This window comes from Coregonus lavaretus, assembly GCF_964263955.1.
Source record: "Coregonus lavaretus genome assembly, chromosome: 34".
NCBI lineage: Eukaryota > Metazoa > Chordata > Actinopteri > Salmoniformes > Salmonidae > Coregonus > Coregonus lavaretus.
In genome coordinates this window covers 7,402,912-7,424,022 of record NC_140021.1, presented here as the reverse complement: position 1 = coordinate 7,424,022, position 21,111 = coordinate 7,402,912, and the positions used below count along the sequence as shown (strand labels likewise).

Below are 21,111 nucleotides of genomic sequence, written 5' to 3'. Positions count from 1 at the left end.
CCAAACAATTTGCTTCTTCAAAATCAGATATGAGAAATAAAACATTTAGTATGAGTCAAATAAATAAAAGGGACAAGTAAAGAGAAGCCATGCAACATAATATATATATATATGCCATTTAGCAGACTCTTATCTAAAGTGACTTACAGTCATGTGTGCATACATTTTCGTATGGGTGTTCCCAGAGGGAACATCAGCAAGCTAAGACAAGTGCATACTGCTAAATCATTATTTTGAGGCATATTATAACGTAACCTATTCAAAACTAATAACCGATAGAACTGAAGGTATTTTTGTGAAGTATGATGCTTGAATTGTTTGGTGATACATGCAAGTAAAGACCATACCTTGTAAAACCTCTGAAAAGTTATAACGGAATTCCTTTGCTCTCTCTGCTTGCAAGATTTAAAAAGACACACACAGGAGCAGTTTGTTTAAAGGGGCATCATCAGTAACAGTGTCAATATTACGTCACGTTACACATATTCAATACACATTCTTTTTTTTTCTTTTTTTTACAAAAACTATTACTAATTTCAGTAGGAATTCCTCTTTCCCCTTAATTTTCTTCTTCATAAGGTGCCTGAAATGTGTTTATTTCTAAACCACATACAACATTTCAGTTCCTGTATTATTCAGAGAAGGCATTAAGTGCAGTTCTCATGCACCTACAGAAAGGTTTGTGGTCAGAACATCATCTAGAGGGTATTACTCAATTTAGGCTAAACATTGCAGGTTGAAATGTAGCATACAAACTGCCCAATGCCCTACATTCTACATGATATTATACTGTATATTGCAATACATACATTTTGTAACGTTGTGCATTCTTATATTTAAATCAGATATAACTTATTTCTTATGTTATTGTAAGACAATAAGAGGCAATAGTTTACTTAATTTACAGCCTGCAGATAGTTACTTAGAAATAACTTCTGTACACTTTGTTTTCTTTGAGATTCATTGACATACGTGTCACTACCATTTGGTAGTTAGTAGTTACCAATAGTGTGTAATTCTTTGAGGTGAGTATTGTAACACACAAAGTTCCTTTGTTAATAACATGTCAATACCAAGTACCAGCTTAAACCGGGCTGTAAAATAAAGCATTACTATTTATCATAGGGATGAGGGGAGGTCAGGTGACTCACCGATGACGTTGTCGTAGTCCACCAGGTCAAACCACACCACGGCCACTGAGCTCCACACCCCCAGCAGAGCCAGCACCATGAACCAGGTGAAGATCTTTGTGCCGCTAAAACCACCAGCACCACCACCACCCCCACTAGCAGCAGTCTCCATTTTCACACCATTCTTATTCACCACTGCTGCGGGCTTCACCTCTGGAAAAGAAAGGACAAAATCAGTATGTTAGTCATTCTGACTGGAGCACAGGCTACCGGGACATATCTCAGTCACTCTGACTGGAGCACAGGCTACCAGGACATATCTCAGTCACTCTGACTGGAGCACAGGCTACCGGGACATATCTCAGTCACTCTGACTGGAGCACAGGCTACCGGGACATATCTCAGTCACTCTGACTGGAGCACAGGCTACCGAGACATATCTCAGTCACTCTGACTGGAGCACAGGCTACCGGGACATATCTCAGTCACTCTGACTGGAGCACAGGCTACCGAGACATATCTCAGTCACTCTGACTGGAGCACAGGCTACCGGGACATATCTCAGTCACTCTGACTGGAGCACAGGCTACCGGGACATATCTCAGTCACTCTGACTGGAGCACAGGCTACCGGGACATATCTCAGTCACTCTGACTGGAGCACAGGCTACCGGGACATACAGTGCCTTGCAAAAGTATTCAGACCCCTTGGATTTCTACACATTTTGTTGTGTTACAAAGTGGGATTTAAATGGATTTCATTGTAATGTTTTCTCAACAATCTACACAAAATATTCTGTCATGTGGAAGTGGAAGATTTAACATATTTTTTTGAACAACTAATAAAAATTAAAGTCGTTGCATAAGTATTCAGCTCCCTGAGTCAATACATGTTAGAAACACCTTTGGCATCGATTACAGCTGTGAGTCTTCTTGGGTAAGTCTATAAGAGCTTTGCACACCTTGATTGTGGAATATTTGCCCATTATTCTTTTCAAAAATGTTGAACTCTGTCAAGATGCTGGGGATCATGGATAAACAGCTATTTTCAGGTCTTGCCATAGATTTAAGTCAAAAATGTAACTTGGCTACAAAGGAACATTGTCTTCTTGGTAAACAACTCCAGTGTAGATTTGGCCTTGTATTGTAGGTTATTGTCCTGCTGAAAGGTGAATTCCTCTCCCAGTGTCTGGTGTAAAGCAGACTGAAGCAGGTTTTCCTCTAGGATTTTTCCTGTGCATAGCTCCATCCCGTTTCTTTTTATCCTGAAAAACTCTCCAGTACTTACCGATGTCAAGCATACCCATACCATGATGCAGACACCACCAAGCTTGAAAATAAGGAGGCAGTTACTCACTCAGTGATGTGTTGGATTTGCCCCAAACATAAGGCTTTGCATTCAGGCCAAAAAGTGTGTTCTTGCACTGGCTCAATGCACACTCACTAGACTCTACCCACACACACTACAGACAGTACCCCTACCCCACATGTACACACTGTATTACCTCAACTACCTCGTACCCCTGCACATTGACTCAGTACCGGCGCTCCTTGTATATAGCCTCGTTATTATTTTGGGTGAATATTTTCTTTTTTGCTAATTTTTCTTACTTTTTAACTCAGCATTGTTGGGAATGGGCTTGTAAGTAAGCATTCCATGGTAAAGTTTACACCTGTTGTATTCGGCGCATTTGACCAATACAAATTGATTTGATTCCATTGCAGTGTTATTTTGCAGTATTACTTTAGTGCCTTGTTACATACATAAGCATGTTTTGGAATGCTTTCTGTATATTTGTATTCTTCCATTCACTCTGTCATTTAGGTCATTATTGTGGAGTCACTACAATGTTGTTGATCGATCCTCAGAGTCCTCCCGTTTCCTCCCACTGAACTCTGTAGCCGTTTTAAAATCACCAATGGGCTCATGGTAACATCCCTGAGCAGTTTCATTCCTGTCCTGCAGCTCAGTTCAGAAGGACGATTCATGTCAACCCCTATTATTTCACAGAGTGAGTCCATGTAACTTATCTGATTTGTTAAGCCAAACGTTATTTCTGAACTAATTTAGGCTTGCCTAAACAAAAGGGCAGAATACTTATGCAACAACTATATTTTAGTTATGAATTTTTTATGCACTTTTTTCTTCCACTTTGACATTAGAGTATTTTGTATACATTGTTAATCCCACTTCGTAACACAATAAAATGTGAAGGAATCCAAAAGGGTCTGAATACTTTTGCAACTATTCAGACCCCTTGACTTTTTCCACATTTCGTTATCGCATTATTCTAAAATGGTTTACATTAGTTTTTTTCCTCATCAATCTACACACAATATCCCATAATGACAAAGCAAAAACTGGTTTTTAGAATTTTTTGCACATTTATAGAAATACCTTATTTACATAAGTATTAAGAACCTTTACTATGAGACTCAAAATTGAGCTCCGGTGCATCCTGTTTCCATTGATCATCCTTGGCATGTTTCTACAACTTGATTGGAGTCCACCTGTGGTAAATTCAATTGATTGGACATGATTTGGAAAGGCGCACACACCTGTCTATATAAGGTCCCACAGTTGTCGGTACATGTCAGAGCAAAAACCAAGCCATGAGGTTGAAGGAATTATCCGTAGAGCTCCGAGACAGGATTGTGTCGAGGCACAGATCTGGGGAAGGGTACCTTCATTGAAGGTCCCAAAGAACACAGTGGCTTCCATCATTCTTAAATGGAAGAATTTGGAATCACCAAGACTCTTCATAGAGCTGACCGCTCGGCCAAACTGAGCAATCGGGGGAGAAGGGCCTTGGTCAGGGAGGTGACCAAAAAGCCGATGGTCACTCTGACAGAGCTCCAGAGTTCCTCTGTGGAGATAGGATAACCTCCCAGAAGGACAACCATCTCTGCAGCACTCCACCAATCAGGCCTTTATGGTAGAGTGGCCAAACGGAAGCCACTCCTCAGTAAAAACCACATGACAGCCCGCTTGGAGTTTGCCTAAAGGTCTCTCACACCATGAGAAACAAGATTCTCTGGTCTGATGAAACTCATTGGCCTGAATCCCAAGCTTCACGTCTGGAGGAAACCTGGCACCATCCCTACGGTAAGCATGGTGGTGGCAGCATCATGCTGTGGGGATGTTTTTCAGTGGCAGGGACTGGGAGACTAGTCAGGATTGAGGGAAAGATGAACAATGCAAAGTACAGAAAGATCCTTGATGAAAACCTGCTCCAGAGCGCTCAGGACCTCAGAATGGGGCGAAGGTTCACCTACCAACAGGACAATGACCCTAAGCACACAGCCAAGGCAACGCAGGAGTGGCTTCAGGACAAGTCTCTGAATGTCCTTGAGTGGCCCAGCTAGTACAGTTTGCCGGACAGTAGCAGAAGGAACAGTCTATGGCTTGGGTGGCTGGAGTCTTTGGCAACTTTTCTGGCCTTCCTCTGACACCGCCTTGTATAGAGGTCCTGGATGGCAGGGAGCTCTGCCCCAGTGATGTACTGGGCTGTCTGCACCACCCTCTGTAGCGCCTTGCGGTCAAGGGCGGTGCTATTGCCATACTAAGCGGTGATGCAGCCAGTCAAGATGATCTCGATTGTGCAGCTGTAGAACCTTTTGAGGATCCGAGGTCCCATGCCAAATCTTTTCAGCCTCCTGATGGGCAAGAGGTGCTGCCGTGCCCTCTTCACGACTGTGTTGGTGTGTGTGGACCATGTTAAGTCCTTAGTGTTGTGGACGCCAAGGAACTTGAAGCTCTCGACCCACTCGATAGGGGGTGTGCTCTGCCCTCTTTCTTCTATAGTCCGTGATCAGCTCCTTGGTCTGACGTTGAGTGAGAGGTTGTGGTCCTGGCACCACACTGATAAGTCTCTGACCTCCTCCCTGTAGGCAGACTCATCACCGTCGTTGATCAGGCCTACCACCGTCGTGTCGTCAGCAAACTTGATGATGGTGTTGAAGTCGTGCGTGGCCACGCAGTCATGGGTGAACAGGGAGTACAGGAGGGGTCTGAGCATGCACCCCTGAGGTACTAGGGGTGTAGTTGGACAAAACGTAATGTTTAATTTTTATTGGCCAGTCTGAGATATGTTTTTTTCTTTGCAACTCTGCCTAGAAGGTCAGCATCCCAGAGTCGCCTCTTCCCTGTTGACGTTGAGACTGGTGTTTACGGGTACTATTTAATGAAGCTGCCAGTTGAGGACCTGTGAGGCATCTGTTTCTCAAAATAGACACTAATATATTTGTCCTCCTGCTCAGTTGTGCACGGGGCCTCCCACTCCTCTTTCCATTCTGGTTAGAGCCAGTTTGCGCGGTTCTGTGAAGGGAGTAGTACACAGCGTTGTACGAGATCTTCAGTTTCTTGGCAATTTCTAGCATGGAATAGCCTTCATTTCTCAGAACAAGAAAAGACTGACGAGTTTCAGAAGAAAGTGCTTTGTTTCTGGCCATTTTGAGCCTGTAATCGAACCCACAATTGCTGATGCTCAAGATACTCAACTAGTCTCAAGAAGGCCAGTTTTATTGCTTCTTTAATAAGCACAACAGTTTACAGCTCTGCTAACATAATTGCAAAAGGGTTTTCTAATGATCAATTAGCCTTTTAAAATGATAAACTTGGATTAGCAAACACAACGTGCCATTGGAACACAGGACTGATGGTTTCTGATAATGGGCCTCTGTACGCCTATGTAGATATTCCATTAAAAATCAGCCGTTTCCAGATACAATATTAACAATGTCTACACTGTATTTCTGATCAATTTGCTGTTATTTTAATGGACAAAAAGAAAATGCTTTTCTTTCGAAAACAAGGAAATTTCTAAGTGACCCCAAACTTTTGAACGGTAGTGTATATATATATATATATATATATATATATATATATATATATATATATATATATATATATATATATATATATATATATATATATATATATATATATATATATATATATATATATACATACATACAGTTGAAGTCGGAAGTTTACATACACTTAGGTTGGAGTCATTAAAACTCATTTTTCAACCACTCCACAAATTTCTTGTTAACAAACTATAGTTTTGGCAAGTCGGTTAGGACATCTACTTTGTGCATGACACAAGTAATTTTTCCAACAATTATTTACAGACAGATTATTTCACTTATAATTCACTGTATCACAATTCCAGTGGGTCAGAAGTTTACATACACTAAGTTGACTGTGCCTTTAAACAGCTTGGAAAATTCCAGAAAATGATGTCATGGCTTTAGAAGCTTCTGATAGGCTAATTGACATCAATTGAGTCAATTGGAGGTGTACCTGTGGATCTATTTCAAGGCCTACCTTCAAACTCAGTGCCTCTTTGCTTGACATCATGGGAAAATCAAAAGAAATCAGCCTCAGAAAAAAAGTTGTACACCTCCACAAGCCTGGTTCATCCTTGGGCGCAATTTCCAAACGCCTGAAGGTACCACGTTCATCTGTACAAACAATAGTACGTAACTATAAACACCATGGGACCACGCAGCCATCATACCGCTCAGGAAGGAGACACGTTCTGTCTCCTACAGATGAACGTACTGCTGCGAATCAATCCCAGAACATCAGCAAAGGACCTTGTGAAGATGCTGGAGGAAACAGGTACAAAAGTATCTACAGTGGGGAGAACAAGTATTTGATACACTGCCGATTTAGCAGGTTTTCCTACTTACAAAGCATGTAGAGGTCTGTAATTTTTATCATAGGTACACTTCAACTGTGAGAGACGGAATCTAAAACAAAAATCCAGAAAATCACATTGTATGATTTTTAAGTAATTAATTTGCATTTTGCATTGCAATACTTGTTCTCCCCACTGTTTATCCACAGTAAAACGAGTCCTATTTCCATTGTTATGTTTGGAGGAAAAAGGGGGTTGCTTGTAAGCTGAAGAACACCATCCCAACCGTGAAGCATGGGGGTGGCAGTATTATGCTGTGGGGGTGCTTTGCTGCAGGAGGGACTGGTGCACTTCACAAAATAGATGGCATCATGAGGAAGGAAAATTACGTGGATATATTGAAGCAACATCTCAAGACATCAGTCAGGAAGTTAAAGCTTGGTCGCAAATGGGTCTTCCAAATGGACAATGACCCCAAGCATACTTCCAAGGTTGTGGCAAAATGGCTTAAGGACAACAAAGTCAAGATATTGGTGTGGCCATCACACAGCCCTGACCTCAATCCTATAGAAAACGTGTGGGCAGAACTGAAAAAGTGTGTGCGAGCAAGGAGGCCTACAAACCTGACTCAGTTACACCAGCTCTGTCAGGAGGAATGGGCCAAAATTCACCCAACTTATTGTGGGAAGCTTGTGGAAGGCTACCCGAAACATTTGACCCAAGTTAAACAATTTAAAGGCAATGCTACCAAATACTAATTGAGTGTATGTAAACTTCTGACCCACTGGGAATGTGATGAAAGAAATAAAACCTGAAATAAATAATTCTCTCTACTATTATTCTGACATTTCACATTCTTAAAATAAAGTGGTGATCCTAACTGACCTAAGACAGGGAATTCTTACTAGGATTAAATGTCAGGAATTGTGAAAAACTGAGTTTAAATGTATTTGGCTAAGGTGTATGTATATATATATATATATATATATATAATAAATGACAGTGGAGGCTGCTGAGGGGATGACGGCTCATAATAATGTCTGGAACGGCGACGGAAACGAATAGTTTACCGGAGTGTAACTCCAGTTCTATGAGTGGAGCGGAGCCCCATAGGGGAGCTCTGCTCCTATTGGTTTACCCTCTGCCCTAAGGCAGCATCAGCCTGAGACAAAATTATGCACACACCTGCAGCCAATAGGAGTACAGGTGTCCCTATAAGAGGGGATGCCTCCCCTCAATCAGCCTCCCGAGATATTTTTCTTCAGCGAGACTAGAGAGGGTTGGCAGGGCCTTAAGTCCTATGGGGCTCCGCTCCACTCATAGAACTGGAGTTACACTCCGGTAACTATCGTTCTATATCGTGGAGCTCCGCCCCATAGGGGAGCTCTGCTCCTATTGGTTTAAGGCGGAGCGTAGCGCTCCAAAATGTACTCCCTGCCGAGCCCAACACTTCCCATCGAAACGAAAAGGTCTGGCCTAGCAATGGCTGCGACCAAGTCCCGCAGTACTGCAACTAAAAACCCCTACGGGCGTCACAATATACCGCGTCATCGGTTAAAGACCCGCCCCACCTAGTCCAATGGCAATGCCAATGACTAGTGGGCAGATCACCAGAATAGAAGCCATACTAATCTGTACTAGCAGATAGATGTGCCTCAATATCCTGTGAAAACACTACCGACCACTAATGGAATGACACCAAGTGTCACTCTACATTGTGAACGCGGTAGACCGCCTCACTTACTCAATGAAATCCCAGAGATTAGTGGGCAGGAACAAAACATGGGTCATACTAAACTGAACAAGCAGATAGATGACCTCACATTCTGTCAATCAACACATGCCTCTACTGTACTGAACCTGTCAGTCAGGAGTCATGCCACAAAATATGTTTTCTTATCCAAAGCGGACCTGATGGAAACCTTGTCCATAGTCCTGCTTTTTCCTCTCTTCCTAGCTCAAGATCTCCCTTCAGTTATGCTGAGTACAGACCGAGCCAAAGAGTTAGAAAACACATCTGTCAAAAACACGTCTTCCTAACCAAAGCGGACCTGATGGAAACCTGTGTCCACAGTCCTGCTTCTCCTCTCTTTCTTGCTCAAGATCTCCCTTCAGCCACGCTGAGTACAGATCGAGCCAGAGAGTTAGAAGACATATCTAAGAGATAGAAACGGATAAATGGAGACGGCGTCGACCAGGATGCTGCTCTACAGATATCCTCTACCCCTGTTCCTCTGAAAAGGGCAGTAGAAGCCGCTACTCCACGAGTAGAGTGAGCTCTGATACCCTGAGGCAATTGCCGCCCCGCTGCCTCATAAGCTGTCTCAATGCCTTCACAAAGCCAGTGAGACAACCGCTGTTTTGAAAGTGGTCTACCTAGTGCAGCCGCACCGTGACACACAAACAACTGAGGCGATGACCTAATCACTGCTGTGCGCTCGACGTAACACGCCAAAGCGCGTACCGGGCACAGGCGATGGAGCTTTTCCTCACTCCTCTCTCTATGAGGAGGAGGAGAAAAAGCCCACAGCTCCACGGTCTGTGACCTATATGAACTCTTAATAACCTTCGGCACAAATGCCGGGTTAGGACGTAACACTGCTCTGCTCAGGTCACCATTGATGGCCAGGCAGTCAGGTCTCGTCGAAAGAGCACACAAATCACTGACCCGCTTAGCTGTAGTCAAAGCGAGCAACAGTGCTGTCTTGATAGACAGCATCTTGAGGGGTATTTCATTCAATGGCTCGAACGGCGACTTACATAGCGCTTCGAGTACCAAAGCCAAATCCCACTGAGGAAGCGTGACTCTAGGTGTTGGCCTAAGTCGCCGCGTTCCTAATAGGAAGCGTTTCACTCGAGGGTGGCTAAAGACATTGTCTCTGCCAAACCCCTCATGACAAGCTGAAATCGCTGCTGCAAACACCCTAATAGTGGCAGGCGATTTTTGCTTATCAAACATGAGCTGTAGAAAAAAGAGAATACTCTCCACCTGACAGCTCATGGGGTCTACACCTTGTGTGACACACCATCGTGAAAACACGTTCCATCTACTGGCATACATCTTAGAAGTGGAACTGGCACGTGAACCCTGTATGGTCCTGATCACTGCATCAGATAACCCATGGCGCTCTAGCCTGTCCCTCTCAGCAGCCAGGCCTTCAGTGGTTGGCCGATTATGGGCAATTTCCCTATCGTGCCTCCCGCCTGAGACAACGCGTCCCGTCGATGTGGAATTGGCCAAGGTGGCGCAATCAACATCTGACTCATCTCCGCAAACCAAGGAGCCCCCGGGCGATCGGGCGCTATCAGTATCACTGACAGCCCCCCTGACCTCACCCTGGCTATCAGTGGGAGAATGCAGGACAGCGGAGGGAATGCATACAGGAGAACTCTCGGCCACGGTTGGTGCGCAAAGGCGTCCCTTCCCAGTGGCGGTTCGTCCTGTTCCCTCAGAGAGAACCACAGAGGACATTGCGCGTTCACTCGTGACGCGAATAGGTCCACCTCGGCTCTCCCGAATTGTTCCCAAATCTGGAGAACAATGTCCGGATGCAGACACCATTCGTCGTCTCGAGGACCCCCTCTTGACATGAGGTCTGCTCCTACGTTCAAGTAGCCCGGAATGTGTGCTGCTCTCAATGAGCGAAGGTGCTTGTGAGCCCACAGCCACAATTCCTCTGCCGCCCGATGGAGAGCAGGAGACCCGACTCCTCCCTGGCGATTTATGTGAGCTACTGTGGTCCGGTTGTCTGACCAGACCAGCACATCGCGACCCCGAAGGGTAGACGCGAAGTGGGTCAGAACCAGTCGAACCGTTTCCAACTCCAAGAGGTTGATATGACAACCTGATTGAGGCCACACACCTCCTATCGCTTGGGTCTGACATGTCCCTCCCCATCCCGTAAGGGACGCATCCGTGAATACTGGGATGTGAGAGGACACCTTTCCTATCGGGACTCTGTGCGTGAGAACGCGCGGGTTTCTCCAATAGTTCAGATCTGCACTGAGCGAGAGGGGAACCACCACCAACCGATGACGTTGACGCAATGGGTCTAGTCTTAGTTGGGCGAACCATCACTGCATCCTGCGCATATGCAGGAGTCCCAGCGGAACCACAGAGTGGGCTGACGACATGAGACCCAAAAGTGACATGATCGACAGCGCCGTCACCGTGTGATTCGGACGACACTTCCTCAGGGCTAGCAACAAGGCTACCCTTCGGGGGTCCGAAATTCGAGCCCTCATCCTCACAGTGTCTAGCTGTATCCCCAGGTAGACAATCTGATGAGTGGGCCAGGGCGCGCTCTTTTTCCAATTCACAGCAAACCCCAGACTTGTGAGATGCATCACTGTCTGTGTTGTGTGAGTGATCGCCAGCTCTGCTGACGGGGCGAGAACCAGTAGATCGTCCAGGTAGGCTAGTAGCCGTATTCCCTGACGACGCAACGGTTCCAATGCCGCCTCCACACACTTGGAAAATGTGCGAGGTGCCAGGGCGTACCCAAATGGCATCCTCGTGTATTCGTACGCCACCCCTTGAAAAGCGAACCGCAGAAACTTCCTGTGACGCGGCTGAACCGGCACATGAAAGTACGCGTCCTTTAGGTCTATGCTCGTACAAAAGTCCCCTCTCTGGACACATTCCAGCAGACGTTTTGTCGTTAGCATTCGGAAGGGCCGTTTGGTTATGCTCTCGTTGAGAATGCGTAAGTCCAAAATCGGCCTCACTCCCCCCGTCTTTTTGGGCACTAGGAAATAAGGCGAATATAGCCCTTTGCCAAAAGTTCCGTAATCTCTGTCACCAGAGCGGCCACTTTGTCTGGCGTTTTCATCACCGTCTCCACCACTCCCCTGAACGGGGATGGGGTCCGGTGGAATTGGAGAGCATAACCCTTCTGCAACGTCTGTTCTAGCCAGCGTGAGAGGGTGCAGCTTCTTCGCCACTGCCAGCAATGCAGGGAAAGCGGCTGAGCATGAAGCTGTGGTGCATCCAGTAGGAAGGACCTGTATTCCTCTATGGCCCTTACCGCCACTGTTCCCCAACATTGAAGTGGTGGAACAGCCCAAGGTGGGCCTCCCGTGAAAGGGAGAGGAACCATCACAGCGTTCTGAGAGAGAAAGAGGAGCAGGGACGTCGGTTAAACTCGTAACCGTCGTATTCCTGCCCTCCTTGAACGCATCGCGGGTCTGAATTGCGCTGACCGAGGTCACAGCCTGCGGCAGGGCACCATCCCCAGCAAGCGATTGCGTCATCTTAGGTGACTGCAATTCGCTATCAGAGCCCTTCACTACAGTACTCCTAGAAGTCTGTAGTATGAGGTCTCTATGAGGTAAAACAAGGCGGCGCCTTGATACCTTCTTAACTTTCACCCTCTGTGTGTGTTCAACTCTGCACCCCTGGTGGGTTGATTCACACTCAGTGTGGTGAGTACTAGCTCGTTCTGTCAGGGGAGCTGATACTTTGGTTATTCCCATAACCCTAGTAATCCGGCCCTCCGTGAACGTAGCATGGGTCTGAATCGCATTAACCGAGACCTTGGTCTGCGATAATGCGCCGTCCCCAGATAGCTGCTGTGTTACAATGCCTGGGGGCGCCGATACTCTGGACACCTTTGTGACCGCGGTAATCGGGCCCTCCGTGAACGCAGCATGGGTCTGGCTCGTACTAGCGGAGACCTTAGTCTGTGCTAGTGCGCCATCCCCAAATAGCGGCTGCGTCCTCATGTCAGAATCTGACAGGGACTGCTGCCTGCTATGTAAAGCACTTCTTATACGTGAAGTGTGATGTGACGACCTGATTGAGGTCTTATGGATACCTACTCTAAGTGCCTGTTCAGCAACGCACCCTCGGTGGGCTGAACGGCTCTTAGAGTGGTAAGGAAGAGAGGGTGAGATTTGAACGCTCTCGGACGTATTATGGAAAAGAGGCTCTTTTTTGACAAAGTCAGGTGGAGCCAACTCTTTATTAAATACATCAACAAAAGGCATTTACATCAACACCCATCCCTTCAACCGAAGGGTGGGGGGGAACAGTGGGCACGTTCGACACCATCGATGCGTCCTCCATCCACTCCCCCGCGTCCCGTCACGTACGCCTCCTCTTGCCTCCCTTGGAGGGCCAGGTCGGCGTCCTCGTCACCTCCCTCGCCGGCTGTAGTGGGGCTACCGTAGCTGCTGGAAGGGCGGGGCCCGTTCCCTTGCTGCTCGTGGCCGCCGGATGACGCCGATTACGCCGCCTCGCCGTAGACCCCGGTCTACTTGGAGGGGCGGAGGTAGATGGCCTTTGGGATGGAGCGGGGCCGAGTCGTCCTGCCAACGGCAGGTGCTTGGCCAGCTGTTTCTTCTCCTCCTCCAGCTTGGAAAAACGCTCCGTCGCCTCTTTGACTGCGACCCCAAAGAGGCCGTCGTCAGAGAGGGGGGCGTTCAAGAGAGACGTCCTGTCTGCCTCTTTCATGGATGTCAAGGACAACCAGAGGTGTCGTTCCCCGACCACCGAAGTCGCCATGGACCTCCCCGCGCAGACTGCGGACGCCTGTGTCAGGTGGAGTATGGCGCCAGAAATTCTGGACGCCTCCTCCACCTCCTCCGGTGCCAGCTCTGTCTTGCCCGTGGTTAAACGGGACAGAGAGGCCGCCAAGAGGGCAATGTTGTTAGCTGCTGCTACAGCTTGGGCTCCCAACCCAAAGGACTTCTCTAACAGCGACGCTGTGAGTCGGTCCTTCTGGGATGGCAACGTGGCCTTCTTGGAAGAGGGCCAAGGGCTCGAACCCGGTACGAGATACGCCGCCATGGCGCTCTCTAACCTGGGGATTCCCTGACCCTGGAACCTTCCTTCCACTCTCGTGAATGGGAGATACGCTTTTACTGGCGAACGCGCCGCTAAAGGTGCCTCCCACGAGCCTCCAACGTACCTAGCCAAAGAAGGCATGGCAGGAGCCACTGGCTCTGCCGCCTTCCTTGGCCTGGAATAAGGACCGCCCTCCATCATATCAACCTCCGGTGCGGAGGGAAGAGGGGGCAGCCTTATCACCAGCCGTTGAGCAGCTCTCTCAATGAGACCCGGAAAATCCGATCTCAGAGAGGCTGCAGCGAAAGAGAGAGCTTCTGATCTCTCAGAGCTCGTATCCCCTTCGCTATAGGGACTACAAGCCCTCTCGCTCTCCAAAGGAAAGGGGGGCTTGAAAGTATGAGGGACGGGGTCCGACTGTTCCATTGGAATGCCAGACCCCTCCTCAAAGTCCCTATCTTCCCCCGAGTCTGCGCCGTCGGACGACGCCTCTGAAGCAGAGGCTAGTATCGACAGCACGTCCTCAAGGGGGATGTCCTCCCTGAAAAACGCCCAACGCTGCTTCCTCTCCTTTAAAGAAAGGAGGGCGTAGGAGGCGCAATTCGGGGGACTGCAGACGCCTTCCTTGGCATGCTGGGATCCCAAACACACGAAACACAGGTCGTGGTGGTCACCGGCCGCCATGGAAGTGCATCTGCACTGAGCTCTGAAAAGAGCTTTTGGGGGTGGAAAATCTCCCGGTGTGCTCATTTAGACGACGTTGATGACTGGAATATCAACGGCGTTTTCGTCCTGAGTCTTGTGCTTCGTCTCTTCTTGGCTCTTCAGTCTAGTCATCCAGTCGCTGAAGAAAAAGGGAGGGAGGCTGATTGAGGGGAGGCATCCCCTCTTATAGGGACACCTGTACTCCTATTGGCTGCAGGTGTGTGCATAATTTTGTCTCAGGCTGATGCTGCCTTAGGGCAGAGGGTAAACCAATAGGAGCAGAGCTCCCCTATGGGGCGGAGCGCCACGATATAGAACCATGTGTTTGATGCATTTGATAACACTCCACCTACTCTGCTCCAGCCATTACCATGAGCCCATCTTCCCCAATGAAGGTGCTACCAACCTCCTGTGATATAAGACTTCAAAGTTAGTTTACAACGCTACCCATTTAGAATAAGTTGCTGGCCAAGGTTGCTCTGTCGACTACCTTTTGTAATAGCCCTACAGTCCGTTACTGCAGACACTCGTCATATCAGACAATGCTCTGTTAACCAGAATAATGCAGTTCCTCATTCTAGTCTATTCCATATTATAAACTGGGTGGTTCAAGCCCTGAATGCTGATTGGCTGGAAGTCGTGGTATATCAAACCGTATACCACGGGTATGACAAAACATTTATTTTTACATTGTAACCAGTTTATAATAGCAATAACGCACCTCGGGAGTTTGTGGTATATGGCCAATATACCACGGCTAAGGGCTGTATCCAGGGACTCCGCGTTGCATCGTGCATAAGAACAGCCCTTAGCCGTGGTGTATTGGCCATTACCACACCCCCTCGGACCTTATTGCTTAATTATTGTTTAATGGCACCACACTGTAGGTTACCATTCAACACTTCTGAATGAAGCAGTTAAGCAGAATCATTAGCCTACCATTTATAAATTCCCTTGACCCTACCTATGATTTCTTCAGCCAATATGGCTTCTTCACAGATAGGTTCCTCCATCAGGGCAGATGAAGTGGGATTCACGATGAGCGAACTCCTCGATTTTTCCCAGTTTAATAACAAATCTCTCCTGCCTGAATGAGGCGCAGAGTGGCCACTTGGTCAGCTGGAACTCGACCCTGGCCAAACTAGCCCATGAGACTCTTTTTTTAGAGCCGTCAAACAAATATGGGGAGGGCATGCCGTGTGTGTGAGACACTACTCTGCCATAGCCAGACAGGACAGAAGGGGGACTGTGAGGAACAAGGGGCGCACAAAGACATTGCAGCAGAGTTGGCACGAGTCCTAACAGACAATGTAACAACATGACAGTGGCCTTTTGAAATGTCTTCAACGGTCTTTAGAGAAGATCTGCTGCAGAGGTTGAACTTCTCTTGAATTTTGAGCACATTGCACAACAACAATTAGAGATTGCTGTAAACAATGTTTTAAAAAGGTTGCTTAAATGTGTGTGAAGGAGCAGCTCATGAAGTCTGGCACACCCATTCTGGTGCTGGAGTAGTGTTTTATTGGCATACAAACTTCCAACCATTTAACCTAGTCTAAATATGTTGATACCATACCTTTAGGGAGGACACTGTGCAATACATGGCACTCTCGACTGCTTCCAACAATGGGGCACTTAATACGCAAGTTGCCATGATATAGATCAATGCAATTTGAAAACTCACAGTCATCATTACACATGCAGTCTTCTACAATGAAGAGCAAGATGTGCAGCTCTGTTCTGGGCCAGCTGCAGCTTAATTAGGTCTTTCTCAGCAGCGCTTGACCACATGGCTGGACAATAATCAAGATAAGACAAAACTAGAGCCTGCAGGACTTGCTTTGTGGAGTGAGGTGTCAAAAAAGCAGAGCATCTCTTTATTACGGACAGACCTCTCCCTATCTTTACAACCATTCAATCTATTTCACATCTGCCACGATGATCCTCAAAACGTGGGCACCTCAGGGGTGCGCGCTCAGTCCCCTCCTCTACTCCCTGTTCACCCATGACTGCATGGCCAGGCACGACTCCAACACCATCATTAGTTTGCCGACGACACAACAGTGGTAGGCCTGATCACCGACAACGATGAGACAGCCTATAGGGAGGTCAGAGACCTGGCCGTGTGGTGCCAGGATAACAACCTCTCCCTCAATGTGATCTAGACAAAGGAGATGATTGTGGACTACAGGGAAAAAAAAGAGGACCGAGCACGCCCCATTCTCATCGACGGGGCTGTAGTGGAGCAGGTTGAGAGCTTCAAGTTCCTTGGTGTCCACATCACCAACAAACTATCATGGTCCAAAAACACCAAGACAGTCGTGAAGAGGGCACGACAAAGCCTATTCTCCCTCAGAAGACTGACAAAATTTGGCATGAGTCCTCAGATCCTCAAAAAATTATACAGTTGCACCATCGAGAGCATCCTGACTGGTTGCATCACTGCCTGGTATGGCAACTGCTCAGCCTCCGACCGCAAGGCACTACAAAGGGTAGTGCGTACGGCCCAGTACATCACTGGGGCCAAGCTTCCTGCCTTCCAGGACCTCTATACCAGGTGGTGTCAGAGGAAGGCCCTAAAAAATGTCAAAGACTCCAGCCACCCTAGTCATAGACTGTTCTCTCTGCTACCGCACGGCAAGCGGTACCGGAGTGCCAAGTCTAGGTCCAAAAGGCTTCTTAACAGCTTCTACCCCCAAGCCATAAGACTCCTGAACAGCTAATCAAATGGCTACCTGGACTATTTGCATTGTTCACCCCCCACCCCCTCTTTTACGCTGCTGCTACTCTCTGTTTATTATCTATGCATAGTCACTTTACCTCTACCCGCATGTACATATTACCTCAATTACCTTGACTATCCTGTCCCCCCCCACATTGACTCTGTACCAGTACACCCTGTATATAGCCTCGCTACTGATATTTTACTGCTGCTCTTTAATAATTTATATATCCATTTTTTACTTAACACTTATTTTTCTTAAAACTGCATTGTTGGTTACGGGCTTGTAAGTAAGCATTTCACTGTAAGGTCTACACCTGTTGTATCTGGCACATGTGACAAATACAATTTGATTTGATATGTTTTGACCATGACCGTTTACAATCTAAGGTAATGCCAAGTAATTCAGTCTCCTCAACTTGTTCAACAGCCACACCATTCATTACCAGATTCAGCTGAGGTCTAGAACTTAGGGAATGATTTATACCAAATACAATGTTCTTAGTTTTAGAGATGTTCAGGACCAGTTTATTACTGGCCACCCATTCCAAAACAGACAGCAACTCTTTGTTAAGGGTTTCAGTGACTTCGTTAGCTGTGGATGTGTCTATGGGATTCTGGCCCATGTTGACGCCAATGCTTCCCACAGTTGTGTCAAGTTGGCTGGATATCCTTTGGGTGGTGGACCATTGTTGATACACGAGGGAAACTGTTGAGCATGAAAAACCCAGCAGCGTTGCAGCTCTTGACACACACAAACCCGTGCGCCTGGCACCTACTACCATACCCCGTTCAAAGGCACTTAAATATTTTGTCTTGCCCATTCACCTTCTGAATGGCACACATACACAATGCATTTCTCAAGGCTTAAAATCCTTCATGAACCCATCTCCTCCCCTTCATCTACACTGATTTAAGTGGATATAACAAGTGACATCAATAAGGGATCATAGCTTTCACTTGGATTTACCTCGTCAGTCTATGTCATGGAAGGAGTTCCTAATGTTTTGTACACTGTATTTCAGCCATCATGACTTAAGACTATAATGACTTCCTCTAAGGCCATCGGCTAATCTTCATGTGTTTATAATAATGTAAGGTTATCGGCTAATCTTCCTTTGTGTTAACCTAATAATAATCCTATTTTTCAATAGGTGAGTGCATCAGAGTAGTAGGTCCATAAATGGCGGCCAAAGATTTCAGCAACAATCTGTCTAACAAAGGATGTTACAAAAGCATGGACCATTAAGATTAAGAACTGTCAGGCATATGCAAGCCTGCAAAATGTTTCTGTAGGTGGTTGATGTTGCCTTGGCTGTTGTGACACCCTTGTGTAGATTCACTGTCTATTTGACAATAACAGCACAAACAACACATTCAGTTCACAGTATGGCAAACAGGGCCAAGCATTACATTTACATTTTACATTTTAGTGATTTAGCAGACGCTCTTATCCAAAGCGACTTACAGGAGCAATTAGGTTTAAGTGCCTTGCTCAAGGGCACATCGACAGATTTTTCACCTAGTCAGCTCGGGGATTAGAACCAGCGACCTTTCGGTTACTGGCACTACGCTCTTAACCACTAAGCTACCTGCCGCCCATTAGTAGGCTATACCTTCCTATCAGATATTACAATAACAGTGCATGCTGACTTTTTATGATAGCGTCACATGCACTGCAGTGTGACAGACGAGTTTCCCATGTCTTTGCACTTCTGATTGAAACCCACTTCCCACTTAGGGGGAAATCCTTGGTATAAGCTAAGTCAGTTCGTGCAATGAAAACGCATTTAAAATCCATGCATTGACTTATAAGAAGGAACTGTATTATCCATAAGTCACAAGACAGGACTCTTTCCACTAGTTTAGACTCAGTCCTCACTAAGACACTCTTCTTCGAAGATAATTGAAGAGGAGTAGGCTATTAGTGTGAAAATGTTAGGCAACCCTTTAAATCACACAAAATCCATTGCACAGTTAGACAGGCTTTTTACCAGATATGCGTGTCCAGGGATGGTCTGGATGATTGACATGGTGTGCACTGGGAATATGGAATAATTTGATGACCATTCACTAAATTCCCCAGAGGCCAACATAGCATCATTCACATTCATCATCATTTGAGAAGAGAGAAACACGAAGCCTTAACCAACCACAGAAGACAAATAGCTAAACATATAAACTCCCTTCTAAATGTCGTGAAGACATTAACTAACACGCTGACACAGTGGACAACAGTGAACGTTAGCAGCGGGGCTACATTGTAACAGTCACTAGTTGCTACATTGTAGCGTTCCAAAATAGATTCTGCACAATTGGCTCGAGGAAAGAACATTATCAAAGACATTATTATTTGCCTAGTTATCGTACAGTTGCATAACTTGCTAATAAATATTTAACAAGCTAGACTTGCATAATCATTTAGCGTACGAGCTATGATTTTAGCTAGTTAGCACAGCGAAGGGTACCGACCTTTTTTGGCTTGGTTTCTGAAATTCTTCCTTGGAGCCATCGTAAGTGCACGGATGCTGACTGTTCAAAGGGTTAGAAATGTTCAAATAATTAGCCTGTAAACTCCCTTCTTGTTCCCTAAATGAATTTCTGATACCACCTTGACAGAGGTAGCTTCCTAGTGCCTACTATTCCAACAAAAAATCATGTCCTCATGGATACTGACATGCTAAAGTCCATGGTAACCAGTTTACTATTGAGTGATCTTAAATTCCGCCAGTCCACGACAGGGAATGAAATCATGGGCGGAGTTTTCAGCGGATTCGTTTTTGTTGTAATTCAACCTCTTGGACCACTACACGTTGGGAGTGCCCAGAGATTCCGCCCTGCAGCTTTTGATAACAGCAAAAACGTGGCAAGATTTTTTAGTGTCCACTGTCTATCGCGAAATCTTCACATAACATAAACATCAAAGGGGTTTAGGTGGCTGCTGGCTGGAAACACGAGGAGGTCCTATCCCCCCCTCATCACAATTATGTATGTTTCCTGTCACATAGGCAGTGGACCTGGGAGGGACATAGAGGGCTGTTATGTATCCAACCTGAGACAGGCGGGGATTCCTCTGCCTGGGTCCCCTGATGGGGATGCCTGCAGTATCTTATGGGGGGTCAGATCCAATGATGTATATAAACCCTGGATTGTAAATGCTATGTATTGGCCAGTGAGAGGCTTTGAAGCCACCGATCGGCCATATTGGCACCCCCCAGAAGGAGCAGTCCTCCATAGGAATAAATGAAATATTTCAATTAAATGTTTCAAGCACAAAATTACATGTATTGAAGTATTTTAGTTGTTGTATTGGGGACTGTAAAATCTTTATGTTTATATCACATAATATAATTTAAAAGTATGCATTAAGGTGTAGGCTTGGGTGGTATCCAGATTTGCATGTTGTCATACCGGGACTTTCGGTATTACCAGCATAGCACACAAGGGGCGCTAAAAACGCAAGAAAAGCCCATTGGGCCTCTATAACCAGAATGCTAACAAAATTATCACAAACTAATAGCGAAATCACAGATGCTGGCTAACGAGCGAGAACGAACATAAACTAATTGCAAAGACAAGCAAATCCAGCTCATAAAGTTATACAAGCTTAGCTAGTAGCTACCGAATGTCATTTTCGGTGAGTGTGGACATTTACAAGCGACAGTGAATGAGAGAAATTGTGCAAATGAACAAAGTTGTGATGCATGCTTTTCTGAAGGAAGAGCAGATGGGAGAAGAACGGAGACGAAAAAACAGAAAACGCTAGTAGGAAGCATTTTTTAAAAAGGCAGCTGTACAGATACCTCATCCAGAGCTCTTTGACTTCTGGCAGAAAGCCATTATAAGATATCTGATGGCACCTCGTGCGCCGCACAACAGACTCGCCGATAGATATGGAACACTATGGCCTCACCAGCTCGCTTTCTCTTATTGTGCTATATTCACAAACAAACACGTAACTGGCTCAACTGTTCTGGGGAACTATGGTCAGTTTAATAATTTAAAATAATTTGACAGATGAAATGAAGAACGCAATCTGCTTTATCTCCTAAGGTATTGCACAAGTTGACTGCAGGTAATAACAAAAAAAAGTCACAACAAATATTCATATTTATTGAAA

The 21,111-nt window shown here is 46.1% G+C and overlaps 1 protein-coding gene across 5 annotated transcripts in view; it reads right to left on the bottom strand.

Moving 5' to 3' along the window:
• Positions 1 to 19,682, bottom strand: part of LOC311109324 (aspartyl/asparaginyl beta-hydroxylase-like) — a 57,737-nt gene extending 38,055 nt beyond the window's left edge. For 4 of the 5 annotated variants that reach the window (XM_084152164.1, XM_084152165.1, XM_084152168.1 and 1 more), the window contains exons 1-3: positions 19,464 to 19,682; positions 1,152 to 1,343; positions 348 to 392 (exon numbers count right to left, since the gene is read on the bottom strand). In XM_084152164.1, coding sequence (XP_084008290.1) covers positions 348 to 392; positions 1,152 to 1,343; positions 19,464 to 19,503 — 277 coding nt within the window. In that variant the 5' untranslated portion in view covers positions 19,504 to 19,682. The remainder of the gene's footprint in view (positions 1 to 347; positions 393 to 1,151; positions 1,344 to 19,463) is intronic. The other variant, XM_084152167.1, reaches the window with a different exon arrangement.
• Positions 19,683 to 21,111: the final 1,429 nt, after the last annotated feature.